Genomic DNA, 20,936 nt, shown 5'->3' on the forward strand with positions numbered 1-20,936 from the left:
TTGAACAATGCCATAGAATTTGCCTGACATAAAAGGTCTCCAATAAAATCTGCTAGGATGAGTTTACTTGAAAGAAAAAAAAAAAAAAAAACCAACAGAATAAATATTTAATAGTTTCCTTTTTTTAAAGAAAATTCAGTTAAAATCAGTCATTTGTTTTAAGCCCTGTTAAATTCTTCAGGACTTTCTCGTAACAGAAGGTCAAACTTGGTGTGTAAAATCATAATGGTTTATTTGACCAGCTTTCAGAATTGCAGTAGTAAAGCTCACCTCTTGTGAGCTCTATTTCAAAAGGTAAATTTTCAGCATTTGTTTGTGCTTCTTTTATCAGCCTGAATGTAAACCTGCTTTATGTTCTTGACATTGCCCTGTTTTCTTCCCTGTATCTCTGAATGTTTGCTTCCAAGTTGCTGGGGTTCTGAGGACATTTTCCAAACCAGTATTATTTAAAGTTGTATCATATTTTCAGCCTCCACTAATTATACAGTACTGTAGTAGCAAAATATAATTTTTAAGGATTGGATTATTTTTATACCTGCATCCAATACTATTAAATCTGGCGTTCTAGTCAGTATTATAAAAGAATACAATAAAACTATGAATATTACTGTGTCTCAGCTTTTTTATTTTCTTTAGCTCTCCCTGTAGAGAGATGCATATGCAATTTTAGATTGTTTTAATAGTAATTAGAAATCTAATCTATAGAATAAGAAATTTTATAGTTCTTTTGTTCTTCTGGTGGTGCTTGGTGATTGAATAACTAAAATGAAAAGCAAACAAAATGTGTATGTTCTGTTAGTTGTGCTAAACGAACTTCTGCTCAGCTGAAATACAACTTCTGTTCTGATGTTTATTTCAGTAGTATTAAGCAGCTCAAAGTTTAATTTTAAAGTTTTCCTCAATTTCATTTTTCATCCTGCTGGAGATGGAAGATAATTGGTGAAGTTGTGTGCTCGTGTGTGTGAGTGCATGTTGGAGGGGAGAAAACCTCAGGAGTGGTTGATGCAGCAGGGCTGTTTGCAAGGGCAAGGGACTGGACCTGACCACAGTGAGATCGGTCCTACCTCAGTAAGTGCCACTGGGGACTGTGAAGAATACACAGCTGAGTGTCTCTCAGAGGAAGAAGGAGGGCACCTTGAAAACAGATGAACACAATGTCCAGCCCAGGCCACTGGTAAGAGGTGTGATGTGGAAGAGCATCTGGAGTAATGGCAGGTATGTTTTTCTGTGACAATCTTTTTCTATATCGCTCCAGAGGAGTACAACACTCAAGTGTGATAGCAATCAGATGGGACTAAAGGTGGGATTCATCTGCTCTTACCAGAAGTTAGGTGGCCAGTTTGAACCCACCATCATCTGCAGGGATAGCTCACCCCATGGTAAGATATCCCTCACCCTTGCCAGCAGTGTCACAAGACCCCACAGTAGACAGCTGCCCTACATGAAGTGAGTGCCACTCGCAGACAAACGGTGAGTCTAGAGCACACTTCTTGCTACATCCTGAAACTTTGGTCTACTTTCTACGGTGATATAGTACAGAATTGTGTTATATGCCTGCTCCTTCTCTAGTAAGACTCCGGTGGGAAAATGAAGGAGAGAGTAACCCAGTTAAATCCCGAGGTTCTGTTCATTTGCAAGAGAAGGACTGTTACAGTGCCTCAGGTTTATTACCAATGCTATTGCAATACCAATACCATCCCATTTTCTGTGTGACGCTGGTATCTTTTAAGGAAATTGGCAGTGCAAAAGGACTAGTCACAACATTGCCATAACACTAGGTAAAAGACCTTTGCAGTTATGGACAAGCACGTGATTTAACAGTCTTGCCCACTTCAGATTTGCATACCAGTGCCTCTGAGATTATCAAATGCATCTGTAGTGTGTGCCCTCAACTGTCTTGGAAACCACCTGAAAAGAAGTCAAAGTGCATCTGCTTCCCTTGATTATGGGTGAATCTGTATGTATAGCACTTTGATTTAGACTTTCTGGAGGTTTTTTTTAACTTTTCACTAATTAAAACATATATTTCTACTTGTGTATGTAATATACAGTGGATGAACCAAATTTACATGAGATAGCAGAATGTATAGGAATCTAGTAAGGAATAGGATTGAAAAAATACACAGGAAGAAGGTATCCATCTGATGCGTGTGAAGAGCTATAAAAGACACTTGCTCCTACTTTAATATGCATCTTCTAGCAGCATGATTGCCCCTTGATTACATGCAGCTTACAGTTAAATAATGAGGCTGCGCAGGACTATGCATCCTCTAATAGATAAACAAGGCCTTTTACCTTTGATACTTCTTTCTCCTGCCATAAACAAAGATCAAGACAAGAGAATAACTACTGCGTTTGTTACTAGATATAGCACACTTTTTGTTCCATAATAATAATTTGTCAGTGTTTACTGCGTTTGTTACTAGATATAGCACACTTTTTGTTCCATAATAATAATTTGTCAGTGTTCTTGATTGCTGTACCTGAGCTTTGACGCACAACAGTTTGGTTTTACAGCTTCTGGAAAGTTACTTAGTTATTTCTGTAAAGAGTGTTTTCTCCTAATTCCTTAAAAGACATCACAACTGCTGTGGCTGTGCGAGTCTGTCTGGACTAATGTCAGCTATCTATTGTCTAAATACTTGCTTACTAACTTCATTAATAATTGCATTTGATCTCCCAATGTTTCACTGACATCAGTTCTCCTGTTTTGGTAATTCTCTGTGTCTGTTCTCCTAAACCATCAAATGTCTATTACTAATTCCCCCACAAACTGGCAAGCAATGGGGCACACACAGCCTGTCACCCCCCTTCTTTCTGGGAAGAGCCTGCTGTGACCACCGGTGTGTCACAAAATGGACAGGGGAGGGCAAGCAGAGACAAAAAGATCTGGTACGTGGATCATAGAATCATTTAGGTTGGAAAAGACCTTTAAGATCATCCAGTCCAACCATTAACCTACACTACCAAGTCTACTCTAAACCAAACAAGGGTAGACTAGACTAAACCATGTCCCAAAGTGCCACATCTACCCATTTTTTGAACACTTCCAGGGATGGTGACTCCACCACCTCTCTGGGCAGCCTGTTCCAATGCTTGACCACCCTTTCCGTAAAGAAATTTTTCCTAATTTCCAACCTAAACCTCCCCTGGCGCAACTTAAGCCCATTTCCTCTCCTCCTATCGCTAACTACATGGGAGAAGAGACCAACACCCACCTCACGACAACCTCCTTTCAGGTATCTGTAGAGAGCGATAAGGTCTCCCCTCAACCTCCTCTTCTCTAGGCTAAACAACCCCAGTTCCCTCAGCCACTCCTCATAAGGCCTGTGCTCCAGACCCTTCACCAGCTTCGTTGCCCTTCTCTGGACACACTCCAGCACCTCAATGTCTTTCTTGTATTGAGGGGCCCAAAACTGGACACAGTATTCCAGGTGCGGCCTCACCAGTGCCGAGTACAGGGGAACAATCACCTCCCTGCTCCTGCTGGCCACACTATTCCTGATACAAGCCAGGATGCTGTTGGCCTTCTTGGCCACCTGGGCACATTGCTGGCTCATGTTCAGCCAGCTGTCGACCAACACCCCCAGGTCCTTTTCCACCAGACAGCTTTCCAGCCACTCCTCCCCAAGCCTGTAGCGCTGCATGGGGTTGTTGCGACCGAAGTGTAGGACCCGACACTTGGCCTTGTTAAACCTCATCCAGTTGGCCTCGGCCCATCGATCCAGCCTGTCCAGGTCCCTCTGCAGGGCCATCCTACCCTCCAGCAGATTGACACTCCCACCCAGTTTGGTGTCATCTGCAAACCTGCTGAGGGTGCACTCAATCCCCTCATCCAGATCATCAATAAAGATATTAAACAAGGCTGGCCCCAAAACTGAGCCCTGGGAACACCGCTCGTGACCAGCCACCAACTGAACTTAACTCCATTTACAACTACTCTCTGGGCTCGGCCACCCAACCAGTTTTTTACCCAGCAAAGAGTACGCCCGTCCAAGCCATGAGCTGCCAGCTTCCCAAGGGGAATATTGTGGGAGACGGTGTCAAAAGCTTTGCTAAAGTCCAGGTAAATGACATCCACAGCCTTTCCATCATCTACCAGGTGGGTCACCAGGTCATAGAATGAGATCAGGTTGGTCAAGCAGGACCTGCCTTTCATGAACCCATGCTGGCTGGGCCCGATCCCCTGGTTGACCTGCACATGCCTGTTGAGTTCACTCAAGATGAGCCGCTCCATATTCTTTCCCGGCACCGAGGTCAGGCTGACAGGCCTGTGAGGTGTATGTCTGTTCAGCGCATTACTTCCTGGATGAACTGGTGCCTTTTGTATTGCAAATGATTCACACCTCAAACTGCGATCATGATAAACAGGAACAAACAGGTAAGAATGGAAGTGAACCCTAAAAATATAGGTAATATGCCAGCTCCTGATGTGCATTCACTGTAGAGAACAGTTTTAATGTGCAGGACTACACACTCAACCAGTAGATACCAGTGTAGCCAGAAAAGCTGCACCATTTATACCTGCTGAAGACCTGACCTGCATTTTCAATAGTGCTCTGGGAAGTTCTCTTGGTCCTACACACTCGCTTCACAGCCAACGGGGAAATTTTAAGGCCTGGATCAGTCTAGTTGCACCTTGAGGCAGCACTGGAAAATCAGGATGCCTTGTGATGACTGAAGAGTCTAGATACGGCAGATGGACGTGGCCAGAGGACTGATGGTATACAGCTCTGCCAAACACCCTCCACAGCCAGGTTTGTCCCCCTCTGCACACTGATTTCCAGCTGAAGCACATGCTGTGGCTCCCCAAATGGCTGGTGTCTGGGGTTGTTGGGTGTCCCTGGGGGCCTATAGCACAGTCTGCTCAGGACTGCTTTATTCTAATGAGACTTTTGGGTTAGTTTTTGGGTGCCCCCTGAGGTGAAGCTGGGAGGGTGGCTGTGGCCTGGGGTGGAGGTCGGATGCTGCCCGAGCAGGAAGTGCTCTGGTGCCAAACACTTCCCAGGCATTCCCTTCCCTATTCCTGTCAGCTCCCCGGGGAGTTTTAAGGAGGGGCCTGGAGGAACCGAATGGGCTGAGCTGGGCAACTGGCATAGGAGCAAGCAGCAGCAGCAGGGGCAGGAGCTGGGTGCAGCATGGCCTGGAGGGGCGGCCGGAGGGAGAGCGGGGCTGCAGCGACCTTGAGCATGGCCCAGGCCTCCCCGGGGCTGGCTCTGACGCTGGCTGCCCCTCGCAGGCCGGCCCCGCTCCCTTGCTGGCAGTGGTGGGACGGGCCCTGGCTGCTCCTGGTCCCCCACGGCCCTCGGCCCCGCAGCTCCCTGTCAGCGAGCGTGGGCTACCTCGAGCCCAGGGCCCCCCACCCAGCACTGGCTCCTGAGGGAACCCCTAGCCTGGCCTGATCCCCCGCGGCGCTGCCGCTGCCCTGGGCAGCCCCACCACCTTGGGCAAGGCTGGGGGCAGCCCCTGCGACCGGGCCCTGGGCCTGGCGCTGAACCCCCTGGTGTGGGGGGGATGCACTGAGCCCCCAAAACCAGCCTTCCCTCACAGCTTGGGGTTCCCCCCACCCCACATAACCTCCCTGGTCACCACGCAGGGTGTCCACCACGGGGCTCCCTCAGGAGCTGTGGGCCCGTCCCAGGCTGTCATGGGGCAAGGCAGGTGCTGCCAGGGGGTCACTGTGGGGACTGGGGGTAGGTGTGGGGACCGGGCTGCACTGGAGGGGCTTTGGGGCCGCGGGGGGCAAAGGAAGATGCAGACAAAACACCCCACAGTTCAGGCTCAGTGCCCTGAGCAGGTCTGCATGGCAGGGTGCAGAGGGACAAGGCTGCTTGTTCCCCGTGCTGGCAGAGACATGCCACACATTTTTGCTGTCTGTAAGCCACCAGTGTTTCCTGGTTTGGTGCAAGTTAAAAGTTTAGGACAACCCTAAGTTTAGGAATGACCTGAGTAATACTTGTGGTCTCTCCCACCCTCTTACATACCAGGAGAGCCACCCTCTGAATATATGAGATTATTACACGAGACTGCATTTCTTGTTCTTAAAACAGCAGACCAAACAAAAGCACATGAAGGAAGAGGAGAGGTGTTTGACACACAGAGTTGTTATTTCGCATTCCGAAATGTGTTCATAACCTGCCAGTGTTGCTGGCAGTGGAGTCTGCCAGAGGAGAACAGCTCCACAGCCATTAGAGGTGGCCTTGTGGGGGATACACTGATGGGTTGCTCATCCTTCTTGTCCATGTCTGATAATGACAGGATAGCCTGTGTTTATTTCACAGAAAGACTTTACCAGCAGTTGTGGCAGGATCCAGGGTCACCCAGACCTTCAAAGTGAGAGAAATGGCACCTTTGCCTGAAAAGGAGGAACTGGAAACTGCCATGGGCAATCAGATTTCTAATGGTCTCAAGCAGTGTGTTTTACTGCAGCACAAAGCAGAACAAACACACTGTTCAGCTAAAGAACTTGGGCAGGTGAGGCAGCTAAACTAAACTAAACTAAAGAAGAATAGATTTAGACTGGATATAAGGAAGAAATTTTTTACAATGAGGGTGGTCAAGCACTGGCACAGGTTGCCCAGAGAGGCAGTGGAGGCCCCATCCTTAGAAACATTCAAGGTCAGGTTGGACGGGGCTCTGAGCAACCTGATCTGGTTAAAGCTGTCCCTGCTCACTGCAGGGGGGTTGGGCTAGATGACCTCTAAAGGTCCCTTCCAACCTAAAGCATTCTATGAGTCTATGATTCTAAAAATAAGAGGGTTTTGGAAAACCAGATCCCGCCCACAGAGACTTTTTTTCCCATCTTGGTCTCTATCAAGCAATTTTGAGATGCTTCCTGGAATGCAATGTCAGAAAGTCTCTGTCTCCCACCAATTTTCCCTGCATCACAGCTGTGTTACCTGCTCCATGGCCTTCTGGGCTATTTCTCATTTCTGGATCTGCTGCGGGCACACTGCTCCAGCCTGACTATCCCTGCTTCCAGATGTCTCCCTAGCACAAACATGTTTCCTCTCAAGAAAGGATGGCTGCACCCAGATAAAGTCAAACACCTGCTGGCTGTCCTGCCTGCTCCCCTTCTCTTGCCACACCACTTCAGTGAGCCCATAACACACATAAGATGGCAGCAAGGCAAATAAAGCAGCCATAATTGCTGCCAGAAGGGCCAAGGCCAGTCCTGTTTCTTTGATGTCAAAGATGCAGGTGTTGTCTGTTGCTTTTTACCCTGTTGAGCAGTAAGAAGTGCTTTGGCATAAAATTTTGCTTTTAAGGAAGGAACAATTGGAGTCTGAGGCATACAGCTTGTCTGTACTGGTAATTTATTGCAAGGGAAGTGATCATGTGGATCCCAGGTACTCTGCTCCAAGTGCATAATTAGCATGCCTTGGGATGGCATAGCTTCTTCCACTTTAAGAACAGATTATACAGCACTCTCCATTTAATTTGCACTGGGGTGTCAGCATGGAGGGCTGGCAGGGGATCGCTGATGTGCTGTCAGTTCTCATGTCAGTTTATTTAGGAGTAACTTCCTTGTGTCAACAGGTCTCAGGCATTTATGACTTCAAAGAAGAACACTGCAGGTCCAGAAATCTCCTCCCAGCCTGGGGAGTAAGAAAAACACAGCTTGGATCTATCATTTGCCAGTTGCCACCATGACGTCAGCTTGGGGCTGAACTCTCTACCTGTGGCTGGGACCTTAAATGAGCTGACGCCAGAAGAGAAAAGCACTTTCTCTTAGGTTTAGCAGCAAGTAGCAGCAGCAACAGAAGCGGCAATGAGACGCCGTGTATTCTTCACTGTGTTACTCAGCCTGGTGTTGAGCCCTTTGCAAGGTAAGAAACACTATCTTCTGGTTTGGGATTTATCAGGGCAGCTATGCTGTGGCAGTGAATGGATTGCTTAGTACTTTCAGCGGCTGCTGAGAGGCTGGAGGTCAGTGGCAATACACAATTCAGCATTTTGATTTTGATTTTTTAGATTTTGATTAATTAACGACCAAAAATGTCACTGCAAGCCAACAGTTTTCGTTGTTCACAGAACAATGCAAAATCACTGGTGCTTGTGATTAACCTAATTTAGCCTATTCCAAGAGCAGTTTTCAGGACCTGCACACTAAACCCAGGTAATTTAAGCTCTGTTACAGTTATAACAAAAGGTGCGACTGTTCCACCCCAGTACCCAGGGAAAGAAGTGCTGCCACTGGCCTTCTGGCCAGATGCTCCTTAAACAATCAATGTGGAAAGCAGAGTCTGGAAAGCGGCTCCACCTGAGCTGGCTCACAAAGCATTCATTCCCTCCTGTTGAAATTAATTAATGGGAACCTCACCACCAACTTGGGCAGCAGAGGGTTGCACCGTGGTCTATTCAAGCTGAAGGGCAGGTGTCATTCCATAAGCCACTTACTACTTTTTCTGGCATTGTGACAAACTTGGTAGTTGTGGGCCAGAGCCTCTGCCCAAAATTGCCTGTCCCTGATATATTCAGTGACGGATATGAGAGCGAAGGTATTAGCAGAAGTAGAGTTAAAGCAACTATGTGAAGAGTTTTGTGGCAACTTGAAGCTGTGAGAGGACAGGAACTCCCAGCTATTATGGAGATAAAGTTACAGAGCTATGAGCCACATTAAGACCTTCACTGATGCTGTTAAGCTTGCAACTGGTGACAGATGGTTGTGGGTCTCTGTTGACTACTGTGAATGAACATACATATTTCCAGCAACATCTACAACATCGTACAGAGAAATTTTTAGCTAGAAGTTACAAGCATAGAAGTCTTCAAGATTGTCAGTTGCTTGGTTTTCTGTTTGGAAGCTTGTGGGTAACAGCAAGATGTGAAAAATCTTGACCCAGGAGCTACTGAAAGCAATGTGGGTCTTTCAGTTACTTGAACAGACTTTGCATCAGGAGGGGCCTGCCCAGAAACCTTTTTCATTCTAACCAAACATTGTAAAAGCTTTGCAGGCTGTGTCTGTTCAAATAGCACTGGCAAATGCCCTGCCCTGCTTGGAAGCCAGATGTCTCTGTTATTCTATAACCTCGGTTGTAACACGCATTTCTTTATCTCTGTAGTAAACACCAAAGTCTTTTAATACATCCTGATTTCTTACACAGAAGGTTGGGTCTAGGCAGACAGAGCCATAAAATTGCCACCTTTGCTCAGGTTACCTTGGACAAACCCATCAGCAAGGTTCACCTGCAGCTCGTGTGCTCTGCTGTCACCACGGACATGATTCTTCCCAAGTCCAAAGGCTACTCCCGGACAACTGTTAGCCAGAGCCTCTACAAGGCTAACAGTTGTTGTAGACTAAGGACTAGCTCTGTAAGAGGGTACTGCCCCAACATCCATTTTAAGAAGGCAGTATAAACCTGTATCAGAATAGTGTGGCCAGCAGGGAAGTGATTGTCCCCCTGTACTCGGCGCTGGTGAGGCCGCACCTGGAATACTGTGTCCAGTTTTGGGCCCCTCAATACAAGAAAGACATTGAGGTGCTGGAGTGTGTCCAGAGAAGGGCAACGAAGCTGGTGAATGGTCTGGAGCACAGGCCTTATGAGGAGCGGCTGAGGGAACTGGGGTTGTTTAGCCTAGAGAAGAGGAGGCTGAGGGGAGACCTTATCGCTCTCTACAGCTACCTGAAAGGAGGTTGTAGCGAGGTGGATGTTGGTCTCTTCTCCCACGTAGTTAGTGATGGGATGAGAGGAAATGGCCTCATGTTGTACCAGGGGCAGTGCAGAGTGGATATTAGGAAAAATTTCTTCACTGAAGGGGTTATCAAACATTGGAACAGGCTGCCCAAGGAAGTGGCGGAGTCCCCATTTAAAAGGGTTATTTAAAAGACGTGCAGATGTGGCACTTAGGGACATGGTTTAGTGGTGGATTTGGCAGTGTTAGGTTTATGGTTGGACTCGATGATCTTAAAGGTCCTTTCCAACCTAAATGATTCTATGATTATAATACTCCATGGCCTGTGGCCAACATGGATAACAAGTGACAGGACAAGAGGAAACAGTCTCAAGTTGCACCAGGGGAGGTTTAGATTGGGTATTAGGAAAAATTTCTTCACCAAAAGGGTTGTCAAGCATTGGAACAGGCTGCCCAGGGAAGTGGTGGAGTCACCATCCCTGGAGGTATTTAAAAGGCATGTAGATGTGGCACTTAGGGATGTGGTTTAGTGGTGGACTTGGTAGTGTTAGGTTAACGGTTGGACTTGATGATCTTAAAGGTCTTTTCCAACCTAAACCATTCTATGATTCTATGATTCTAGATTCATATTATCATGGTTATAGGAAAAATTTCTTCACATTGATGGGAACAAATAATGCTGCCTATAGGACTCAATGACCAGTGGAGACAGAAGCCTTGGCAGAAAACTGGCACAATTGCTCGTTTCCTCTTCACCTGGAGGAGACTAATGGATTATTTCAGGTGTTGTCTTTTTGATATGCCTTTTATACATCTGATTTATTGAGCAGAAGAAAAATGTTTATTTTTGTAAAATTTTCCTCACTTTGGATTTTCAAAGCCCTACAAAGCTCTTGAAAAGTGGGGTCTATTTTTCAAGTGTCTGTTGAGATTTGCAATATATTTTTTTAATATACCAGCTATAAGAGTGTGTTAGTGCCAAGGATTTTAGCCACAAATACATTAGTCTTCCAGCTGCATTCTGTTAATGATTTAGATTAAATTATGATTGCAGCAGCAGTAACTCAGAGTAAATATATTTATTCCTAACTCATATATTAACTAATTCAGATTAAATAATAAAGTTAGATCATATGATCCAAAGTGGCCATTTGTCAGTATCACACATTTATCAGCAAGGCTGTTTTGTTATTTGCTCCCCTTCTATTAAAAAAAAAAAAACAAACCCCAAAACATTCCTTATATCAAGAGTTAAGAGTGACACAGTTTAAATATAAACATCATAAAAATAAATAGGTAAAATGCTTCAGAAGAGTAAACAGAGCAACAGGTAATGCTGAAGCCAAAACGTGAGGAAAATTTTCTTCAACTATTGTCTGTTATCAGCCACGTTTCTCTTTATTCAGAAAGAACTATAATAAGGAAGGAAAAAAGTGACAAAAAAAAAGATGTATACTGTCATAACTGCATGGAAGTGTAGTCCTGGAAAGAGGGTCTTGATACCACTGATGATAATTTAGCATAATATACATTCTTTGAATAAAGATACTATACTTTCACTGTCCACTTGAATTTGTTACAGCATAGGAGAAGGTGTTAACAAAGCCAGTCATTCCTCCACCTCTGCTCAGAAAGAGTTCATATAGAGTTTTAATGATGCTTCTCCTGACAGCATCTTCCATGGTTGCAAAATATCTATATACGTATATCTTGCAGCACATGTGTTTTTTGTGGATTTAGCTGAGATCTAGAGCAGAATCTGAAGAGTCACTGTGAACGTATTAACTGTGGAGTGCAATGTCATGTAAATCTAATTAAAAACTGTGCAACTACTGGAGATGCATGATGGTAGAAAAACCACTGCTTCTTTAAGGGATGAGAAAACAAACTGACATAGCAAGAGAAGGTGGCAATGCTGGCATTAGGTCAGACCAGAGACCTACTAGCTCTCAGGCAGGAGCATATGCTCAACCTAATGGGGTGTCCTTGACCCTGCTCTGGCAGCCAGAACTGGCTGTGTGGGGCTGCCTTGGGAAAGAGGAGGCAGCTTTCCTGCAGGGAGACACGCGTGTGACAGCAGCTAAGCATGCCACAATCGCCTAGAGGAGGAAGGCACGAGGAGTACAAAAACTGCTATTGGTGGGAAGGAGACAAATGCCAGGGTGTGGGAGCAGGGCTACGAAGGAAAACATGACACAATTAGGCATCGGTGTCGGAGAAAGCCCAAAGGCAGGGCCAGGCTGCCCAGGGCTGTGGCTGCTCAGCCCCACGCAGGTCCCCCACTTACCTGCCCAGAGGTTTTCCTGCTCTCACAGAGTTCCCCAGGACTTTGCCTCCACACAACACGAAGCACTGCTCTTATCTCTCTTCTTTTCCCTTCATCAGGAAATGACGCAGCAACATCTATTGCCACAGAAGTTGCAATGACCTCAACCCAAACAACTACAGGTAAGGAGCAAAAAGACCTCAGGCAGCCCCTTGTGAGGACAGATTGGAGTAGCTCATTCCCAGGGAGCTCTGCAGCCCCCACACGCAGGGAGGGATGTGTTCCCCTCCTTGTGTTTCCCCAAGTTCCTCTTCCAGAGGAGACAAAGGTCCCCAGGCGAAGGCTGTGAATCCTCTCCACTCTTCCCTCTTTTTCTGCTGGCCTTTGCTGCAAGGGGAAAGTGTTGGGGAAGATTTGAAGAGGCTGCTCTTTTCCTGCTTGGTTCCTTTTCCTCCTGCGCCAGTCCCGGGTGTGTGCGGATGCCTGCAGACCCAGTGCCCAGGGCAAGTCGGTGTCAGGGCTGTGCAGGGAGTTGTTCCTGTGGCTTCTTGGAGCACAGGCAGGGAGGGAGCCAGGGCACACACCAGCATGAGGCTGAGTGCCACGGGCCATGGCCGGGATTCCGGGGAGCGGACGCTGGCGGGTATCCTGCATGCCCCTGCAAGCCCTGTCCCAGTGGGATGCTGGGGAGCCACATCCAGGTGGGTCACAGCTCCTTCTGGGGTCACCCTGAGGAGGGTAAGCCACCCCCTCAGCTCTTCCTCCATCGTGGGCTTGGATGAGCACATCCTTCCTGCCCGCAAACCATGTTGCCATCACGCCTGCCCACCACCTGGAAAGACTGGCTGCCTCAGGCTTTCTCCCGCATGATGCTGAGGAGAAGGCCACCATGGGGGAGCGTAGGGTGTGCAGGCTGTGTGCAGGCTGATGTCACCCCTCGACCTGCTCTGGCAGCCGGTGCTGGCCGTGTGCTGCTGCCTTGGGCAGGCGCAGGGAGCTTTCCCGCAGGGAGGAACGTGTGTGCCGGTGGCTGAGCTGGCTGTGGCCAGCAAATGCAGCTGAGCTGGAAACAATACACTGCCCGTGTGGGGCACGTGCTCAAGCCCTGGGACCTGGGGGAGAACAGGCCATGGACATGTCAGACTGCAGAGGCATCGTGGCCAGGGGGAGCCCAAAGGCAGGGCCAGGCTGCCCAGGGCTGTGGCTGCTCAGCCCCACGCAGGTCCCCCACTTACCTGCCCAGAGGTTTTCCTGCTCTCACAGAGTTCCCCAGGACTTTGCCTCCACACAACACGAAGCACTGCTCTCATCTCTCTTCTTTTCCCTTCATCAGGAAATGATGCAGCAATAGCTGAACACCCACAGGCCACAATGGCCCCAACAGATACAACTACAGGTAAGGAGGAAAGGTGCCTCAGGCAGCCCCTTATGAGGACAGATTGGAGTAGCTCATTCCCAGGGAGCTCTGCAGCCCCCACACGCAGGGAGGGAAGTGTTCCCCTCCTTGTGTTTCCCCAAGTTCCTGTTCCAGAGGAGACAAAGGTCCCCAGGCGAAGGCTGTGAATCCTCTCCACTCTTCCCTCTTTTTCTGCTGGCCTTTGCTGCAAGGGGAAAGTGTTGGGGAAGATTTGAAGAGGCTGCTCTTTTCCTGCTTGGTTCCTTTTCCTCCTGCGCCAGTCCCGGGTGTGTGCGGATGCCTGCAGACCCGGTGCCCAGGGCAAGTCGGTGTCAGGGCTGTGCAGGGAGTTGTTCCTGTGGCTTCTTGGAGCACAGGCAGGGAGGGAGCCAGGGCACACACCAGCATGAGGCTGAGTGCCACGGGCCATGGCCGGGATTCCGGGGAGCGGACGCTGGCGGGTATCCTGCATGCCCCTGCAAGCCCTGTCCCAGTGGGATGCTGGGGAGCCACATCCAGGTGGGTCACAGCTCCTTCTGGGGTCACCCTGAGGAGGGTAAGCCACCCCCTCAGCTCTTCCTCCATCGTGGGCTTGGATGAGCACATCCTTCCTGCCCGCAAACCATGTTGCCATCACGCCTGCCCACCACCTGGAAAGACTGGCTGCCTCAGGCTTTCTCCCGCATGATGCTGAGGAGAAGGCCACCATGGGGGAGCGTAGGGTGTGCAGGCTGTGTGCAGGCGGATGTCACCCCTCGACCTGCTCTGGCAGCCGGTGCTGGCCGTGTGCTGCTGCCTTGGGCAGGCGCAGGGAGCTTTCCCGCAGGGAGGAACGTGTGTGCCGGTGGCTGAGCTGGCTGTGGCCAGCAAATGCAGCTGAGCTGGGAACAATACACTGCCCGTGTGGGGCACGTGCTCAAGCCCTGGGACCTGGGGGAGAACAGGCCATGGACATGTCAGACTGCAGAGGCATCGTGGCCAGGGGGAGCCCAAAGGCAGGGCCAGGCTGCCCAGGGCTGTGGCTGCTCAGCCCCACGCAGGTCCCCCACTTACCTGCCCAGAGGTTTTCCTGCTCTCACAGAGTTCCCCAGGACTTTGCCTCCACACAACACGAAGCACTGCTCTCATCTCTCTTCTTTTCCCTTCATCAGGAAATGACGCAGCAATAACTGAACACCCACAGGCCACAACGGCCCCAACAGATACAACTACAGGTAAGGAGGAAAGATGCCTCAGGCAGCCCCTTATGAGGACAGATTGGAGTAGCTCATTCCCAGGGAGCTCTGCAGCCCCCACACGCAGGGAGGGATGTGTTCCCCTCCTTGTGTTTCCCCAAGTTCCTCTTCCAGAGGAGACAAAGGTCCCCAGGCGAAGGCTGTGAATCCTCTCCACTCTTCCCTCTTTTTCTGCTGGCCTTTGCTGCAAGGGGAAAGTGTTGGGGAAGATTTGAAGAGGCTGCTCTTTTCCTGCTTGGTTCCTTTTCCTCCTGCGCCAGTCCCGGGTGTGTGCGGATGCCTGCAGACCCAGTGCCCAGGGCAAGCCGGTGTCAGGGCTGTGCAGGGAGTTGTTCCTGTGGCTTCTTGGAGCACAGGCAGGGAGGGAGCCAGGGCACACACCAGCATGAGGCTGAGTGCCACGGGCCATGGCCGGGATTCCGGGGAGCGGACGCTGGCGGGTATCCTGCATGCCCCTGCAAGCCCTGTCCCAGAGGGATGCTGGGGAGCCACATCCAGGTGGGTCACAGCTCCTTCTGGGGTCACCCTGAGGAGGGTAAGCCACCCCCTCAGCTCTTCCTCCATCGTGGGCTTGGATGAGCACATCCTTCCTGCCCGCAAACCATGTTGCCATCACGCCTGCCCACCACCTGGAAAGACTGGCTGCCTCAGGCTTTCTCCCGCATGATGCTGAGGAGAAGGCCACCATGGGGGAGCGTAGGGTGTGCAGGCTGTGTGCAGGCGGATGTCACCCCTCGACCTGCTCTGGCAGCCGGTGCTGGCCGTGTGCCTCTGCCTTGGGCAGGCGCAGGGAGCTTTCCCGCAGGGAGGAACGTGTGTGCCGGTGGCTGAGCTGGCTGTGGCCAGCAAATGCAGCTGAGCTGGGAACAATACACTGCCCGTGTGGGGCACGTGCTCAAGCCCTGGGACCTGGGGGAGAACAGGCCATGGACATGTCAGACTGCAGAGGCATCGTGGCCAGGGGGAGCCCAAAGGCAGGGCCAGGCTGCCCAGGGCTGTGGCTGCTCAGCCCCACGCAGGTCCCCCCCTTACCTGCCCAGAGGTTTTCCTGCTCTCACAGAGTTCCCCAGGACTTTGCCTCCACACAACACGAAGCACTGCTCTCATCTCTCTTCTTTTCCCTTCATCAGGAAATGACGCAGCAATAACTGAACACCCACAGGCCACAACGGCCCCAACAGATACAACTACAGGTAAGGAGGAAAGGTGCCTCAGGCAGCCCCTTGTGAGGACAGATTGGAGTAGCTCATACCCAGGGAGCTCTGCAGCCCCCACACGCAGGGAAGGATGTGTTCCCCTCCTTGTGTTTTCCCAAGTTCCTCTTCCAGAGGAGACAAAGGTCCCCATGCGAAGGCTGTGAATCCTCTCCACTCTTCCCTCTTTCTCTGCTGGCCTTTGCTGCAAGGGGAAAGTGTTGGGGAAGATTTGAAGAGGCTGCTCTTTTCCTGCTTGGTTCCTTTTCCTCCTGCGCCAGTCCCGGGTGTGTACGGATGCCTGCAGACATGGTGCCCAGGGCAAGCCGGTGTCAGGGCTGTGCAGGGAGTTGTTCCTGTGGCTTCTTGGAGCACAGGCAGGGAGGGAGCCAGGGCACACACCAGCATGAGGCTGAGTGCCATGGGCCATGGCCGGGATTCCGGGGAGCGGACGCTGGCGGGTATCCTGCATGCCCCTGCAAGCCCTGTCCCAGTGGGATGCTGGGGAGCCACATCCAGGTGGGTCACAGCTCCTTCTGGGGTCACCCTGAGGAGGGTAAGCCACCCCCTCAGCTCTTCCTCCATCGTGGGCTTGGATGAGCACATCCTTCCTGCCCGCAAACCATGTTGCCATCACGCCTGCCCACCACCTGGAAAGACTGGCTGCCTCAGGCTTTCTCCCGCATGATGCTGAGGAGAAGGCCACCATGGGGGAGCGTAGGGTGTGCAGGCTGTGTGCAGGCGGATGTCACCCCTCGACCTGCTCTGGCAGCCGGTGCTGGCCGTGTGCTGCTGCCTTGGGCAGGCGCAGGGAGCTTTCCCGCAGGGAGGAACGTGTGTGCCGGTGGCTGAGCTGGCTGTGGCCAGCAAATGTAGCTGAGCTGGGAACAATACACTGCCCGTGTGGGGCATGTGCTCAAGCCCTGGGACCTGGGGGAGAACAGGCCATGGACATGTCAGACTGCAGAGGCATCGTGGCCAGGGAGAGCCCAAAGGCAGGGCCAGGCTGCCCAGGGCTGTGGCTGCTCAGCCCCACGCAGGTCCCCCACTTACCTGCCCAGAGGTTTTCCTGCTCTCACAGAGTTCCCCAGGACTTTGCCTCCACACAACACGAAGCACTGCTCTCATCTCTCTTCTTTTCCCTTCATCAGGAAATGACACAGCAATAACTGAACACCCACAGGCCACAACGGCCCCAACAGATACAACTACAGGTAAGGAGGAAAGGTGCCTCAGGCAGCCCCTTGTGAGGACAGATTGGAGTAGCTCATTCCCAGGGAGCTCTGCAGCCCCCACACGCAGGGAGGGATGTGTTCCCCTCCTTGTGTTTCCCCAAGTTCCTTTCCTGGTTTAGTCGCAGAATCCCACGTGAGATCTACGTCTTCTCTCCTGCATTACTTCTTTGGCCATGCAGGTCTTTGCTGTAAGGGGAAAATGTTGGTGGATGTTTCAGCAACCCTGTCCCCTCCTGCTTGGTGCCTTTGACAGGAACGCTCCATGCCTCTGCAAGCCCTATCCCAGCAGGGTGATGGGGAGCCCCATCCCAGTGGGTTGAAGCTCCTTCTGGGGCCACCCTGAGGGGGGTAATCCCATGACTGGGCTGTGCAGAGAGCTGTTCCTGTGGCTCGTTGGAACACGGGCAGGGAGGGAGCCAGGGCACACACCTGCATGGGGCTGAGTGCCAGGGTCTGTTGCCAGGAATCCTCCATGCCCTGCCAAGCCCCCATCCCAGTGGGACATTCCAGGTGAGGCAAAGAGCCCCTAGTCAATGCTCTGTGATCCCTCCACTCTTCCCTGATGGCTTTTGCTGCAATGGCAAAGCATTTGGGATATTTTCACAGACTTTGTTGCTTTCTACTTGGGGTCTTTTCCTCTAGAGGGTGAATTTGGCTTCAGCAGGAATTCTGGAAACGCAATATCTGGAGAAGAGCTGTCTAGCCAATTAAACTTCATTAAGTGTTTTCCTTTCCGCTGTGGGGGCATGAAAGAGAGTTACTGTATTTTTCCCCCTTGCACAGAAAATCTCTACCTCATCTGTGAGAACGTACCTATGGAATTAAGTGAAAGAAACCAGGCAGGGTGAAAAGCAGAATTTGGTGACTTGGAGCAGAACTGTAATTACCATCCTATATATAATATATATTGAAATATAACTTTTAATTACTTAGAAATTAATAAATTATGTATGGATTTTAAATACATACTTTAAAATCCTTACAGAATATATAATTACTCAGAGAAAGTATAACTGTGACCATTTTAGGCAAAGAGTGTACCCTATAAAAATTAAATTTAGGAGATAGTTGAGATTATTCTGATGTCCTATTGCTCCCTAAATTTCTTTGTTCTGGTGGATTTGCTATCACATCTTTCTAAGAGTCTTCTCCTTCTTATGGTGCTGCATGTTTCCAGGCTAGCCGCTCACAGGATGATTTTCAAGGAAGGATTAGCTGGAAGTTTTCCTGTAGCGCTATTAGTCTTCCAGGTGTTTAAACATGTTGGAGTTGAAGAGGACCTGGGTTGGGATAGAGGCATAAGCCACAAGATGCTCCAGATACACTGAAGATGCTATGAGGGCAGAAACAAGAACCTTGCCCTGGCCTTGGGGTAGCAATGACAAGCTCGGCATTGGGGGAGAGGAGGAGATGTGAGGAGCCTGCAGAGCTTTTGGACAGAGAAAATTTGCAGGGAGAGAGCAAATTAAGTGGAGAGAGAGGTTGCCAGAGAAGAGATATCACAGGCAGGCATGCAGGGTAAACCACACTGAGCAACAGGATGCAGGAAACAAGGGCAAGGCACTGGCTAGAGTACAGGGCAAGGTAGAAGCAGGAATGGCAAAGGGTTTGAGGCATCATATCATGCTGCCTTTGATGGCCTCAGCATAACCAAGGTACTAACAGCGCTGAAAAATTGTTTTCCCTTTTCCAGGAATGAACACAACATCATCTTCAACAAGTCCAACAAGTAAGTAGAAGGCAGCAGTCAGCACAAATCCACGAGGTTTTGCTGTTGTAGAAGTATGGTATAGTGGCCAGTTAATACAGTTAGTCATATTATGGTGACAGCTGTAAGCCCTGCAACAAATTCTTTAACAGCATACTCTGATATCTACTGAGGTATGTACACTATGATGATTAACTTGGGAGCCTTCATTTTACTAATGTGTCTGCAATAAAGGACCCTACCATGACACTGTATTATAATAAGGCAAGTACATAGCAGTGCAGTATTAAAGATGCACAGCCTATTGTAGTCTGCCTTTTTCTAATTTAGTCACTGATTTTGGCAACCCTCAATATACTTTTTTTGTTGGTTTTGGTTTTAGTTGTATTAAGTATAGTTAGATTGTGAATGCTCAGTATGACAGATAATGAATTTCAGCCTTGCTCTGTGTCCTCACTGTGATATCCTGCTGGGTTGTGTAGGGAAAACAGTTACTATACAGACATTAAGCAAGCAAGAGATAGCCATGTGCTCTTTAATTGCATCTATACTCTATAAAACATACCTGCTAGTTTCCTTTAGTAGAAGTATATGTGAACTATTTAATATATAAACTACTTTATATATGAACTGGCTACTGCAATTTCATAGAAACCCTGATGTCAATTATCTTTCATCTTTGTAGCAGGGGACTTTTGCAACTCAGACACTTGTGGAACAAATTTGGCTAAATGTGTTGCTTTACATAGCACTTCTATCTGCCTGTGCCAATATGGATTCTACTACGACAACAAGGATTGTCACAAAGGTGAGTTGCAGAAGGGCCATCTATATATTTAGGTACCTCACAGATTACTGCTCAGGTGGATTTTTCTTCCCATATCCCTTGTTCTCATGTTATAACTGAAAACATAATCAAGTCTGGGAAAGTGACTGCTGAACAATGCCTTGCTTTGCAGACAGCCACTGCTACAATGACCTAGACTGTTATCTCACAAAACAGTAACAGCCAAAGGGGTTAATGTGCTAGGAAAAAAGGTGAGTTCTCTGTCAGGGGTGCTGGAGATTAAAGTGAGTGAAAAGCAGGCAAAAATGCAAGTGTAAGCCTGATGTCAATATTAATGGCCAGGATTTAAAAAGGCCCAAACCCATGAAGACCTCTGAACAACTGGCTTGATTTTCCCTGTTGCTAAACACTCATCACAGTCCTGTTGAAGCGCGTCTCTGAGATGCTGCTAACAGTGAAGTGTGTGAGCAAATGGGGCTTCTTATGTAAGTGCCAGCAGGCAGAATTCTCAAATTTACTTGTGAGCTGAAAGAAGCAGGTAGATACTGAATCACTTCCTCAGGTATGGTGAACCACATTAGCTGCTTAGTGGCTGCAACTGCAGATTTGAAGTCCTTAATATAGGTATTTTCTCACTAAATGCTGTAACACGTCAGATGGAGTCTTTTGGTAGCTTCAGGCCATGCTTACACTTTAATGTTATTCAGTTTCATGGTCTGGCCAGTTTGGTTGAGCCCAGTATCCTGCCTGCTTCCCGGGTAGCTAGACTATGTCCCCCATTGTGGCTGAATTGATTGAGTAAACATTTGTCCCCTCCTGATTCCTCCAGTATATGAAAAATAGCACTGATTGATTTCTGCATTGTATTTCCCCATCTCTGAAGGCTGGAGGACTCTAAGGTGATACCTGACTGACTTGAATACTTTCTAATTAATTAATGTTCTCTGTTCTCATTCCAGGGAAAATATTCCCAGGGGTCATTACGGTGAAGGAATCATACACTGATAGTGTTCAAACTGTAAATTCTGTGCCGTATGAAAAGTTGTTCCAAAATGTAACAAAGTTTGTAAGTGACAATTTTTTAAATGTTTTGTGTATATTTAATGCTTTCCTGAATGTCATGCAGACAGAGGGTATACATGCTGCCTTTCATGTGGAGCCTAGGCTGGTTTCACTTGAGAAATCTACTTCTTTCAAAGAACACTTCACACTAGTTTAGACTTAAATTTTGCCCTCAGATGAGTACGTGCATGGCTCTTGCTGAAGCGAAGGGATGAAATAAGTAATATCTGCATTTTTAGTGCCACTTCTATTCAGGGAAGTTATCACAGAAATTGCTCTGTATCTTTCACCATTCCCTTTCCAGAAACCGTGGAGCTGAGTGAGTTTTCCTATCCATTTATTTTCTGATCGCCGCTGTTTGCTGAGCATTCAGTAATGCTCAGCGGTATGAGCAAAAATGAACTTTTTTTTTTTTTTA

The 20,936-nt window shown here is 48.9% G+C and overlaps 1 protein-coding gene across 1 annotated transcript in view; it reads left to right on the forward strand.

Annotated features, from left to right (window-relative positions):
- MUC13 (mucin 13, cell surface associated) overlaps nt 1-20,936 on the forward strand; it is a 34,606-nt gene that overhangs the window by 1,302 nt on the left and 12,368 nt on the right. Inside the window, exons 2-12 of the mRNA XM_075710380.1 lie at nt 1,120-1,174; nt 1,256-1,379; nt 4,295-4,381; nt 12,022-12,084; nt 13,236-13,298; nt 14,450-14,512; nt 15,664-15,726; nt 16,878-16,940; nt 18,655-18,690; nt 19,355-19,477; nt 20,416-20,522. Of these exons, the coding sequence (XP_075566495.1) occupies nt 1,120-1,174; nt 1,256-1,379; nt 4,295-4,381; nt 12,022-12,084; nt 13,236-13,298; nt 14,450-14,512; nt 15,664-15,726; nt 16,878-16,940; nt 18,655-18,690; nt 19,355-19,477; nt 20,416-20,522 (847 nt within the window). The remainder of the gene's footprint in view (nt 1-1,119; nt 1,175-1,255; nt 1,380-4,294; nt 4,382-12,021; nt 12,085-13,235; nt 13,299-14,449; nt 14,513-15,663; nt 15,727-16,877; nt 16,941-18,654; nt 18,691-19,354; nt 19,478-20,415; nt 20,523-20,936) is intronic.

The sequence above is a fragment of the Pelecanus crispus genome, chromosome 5 (assembly GCF_030463565.1).
Source record: "Pelecanus crispus isolate bPelCri1 chromosome 5, bPelCri1.pri, whole genome shotgun sequence".
In the NCBI taxonomy this organism is placed as follows: domain Eukaryota; kingdom Metazoa; phylum Chordata; class Aves; order Pelecaniformes; family Pelecanidae; genus Pelecanus; species Pelecanus crispus.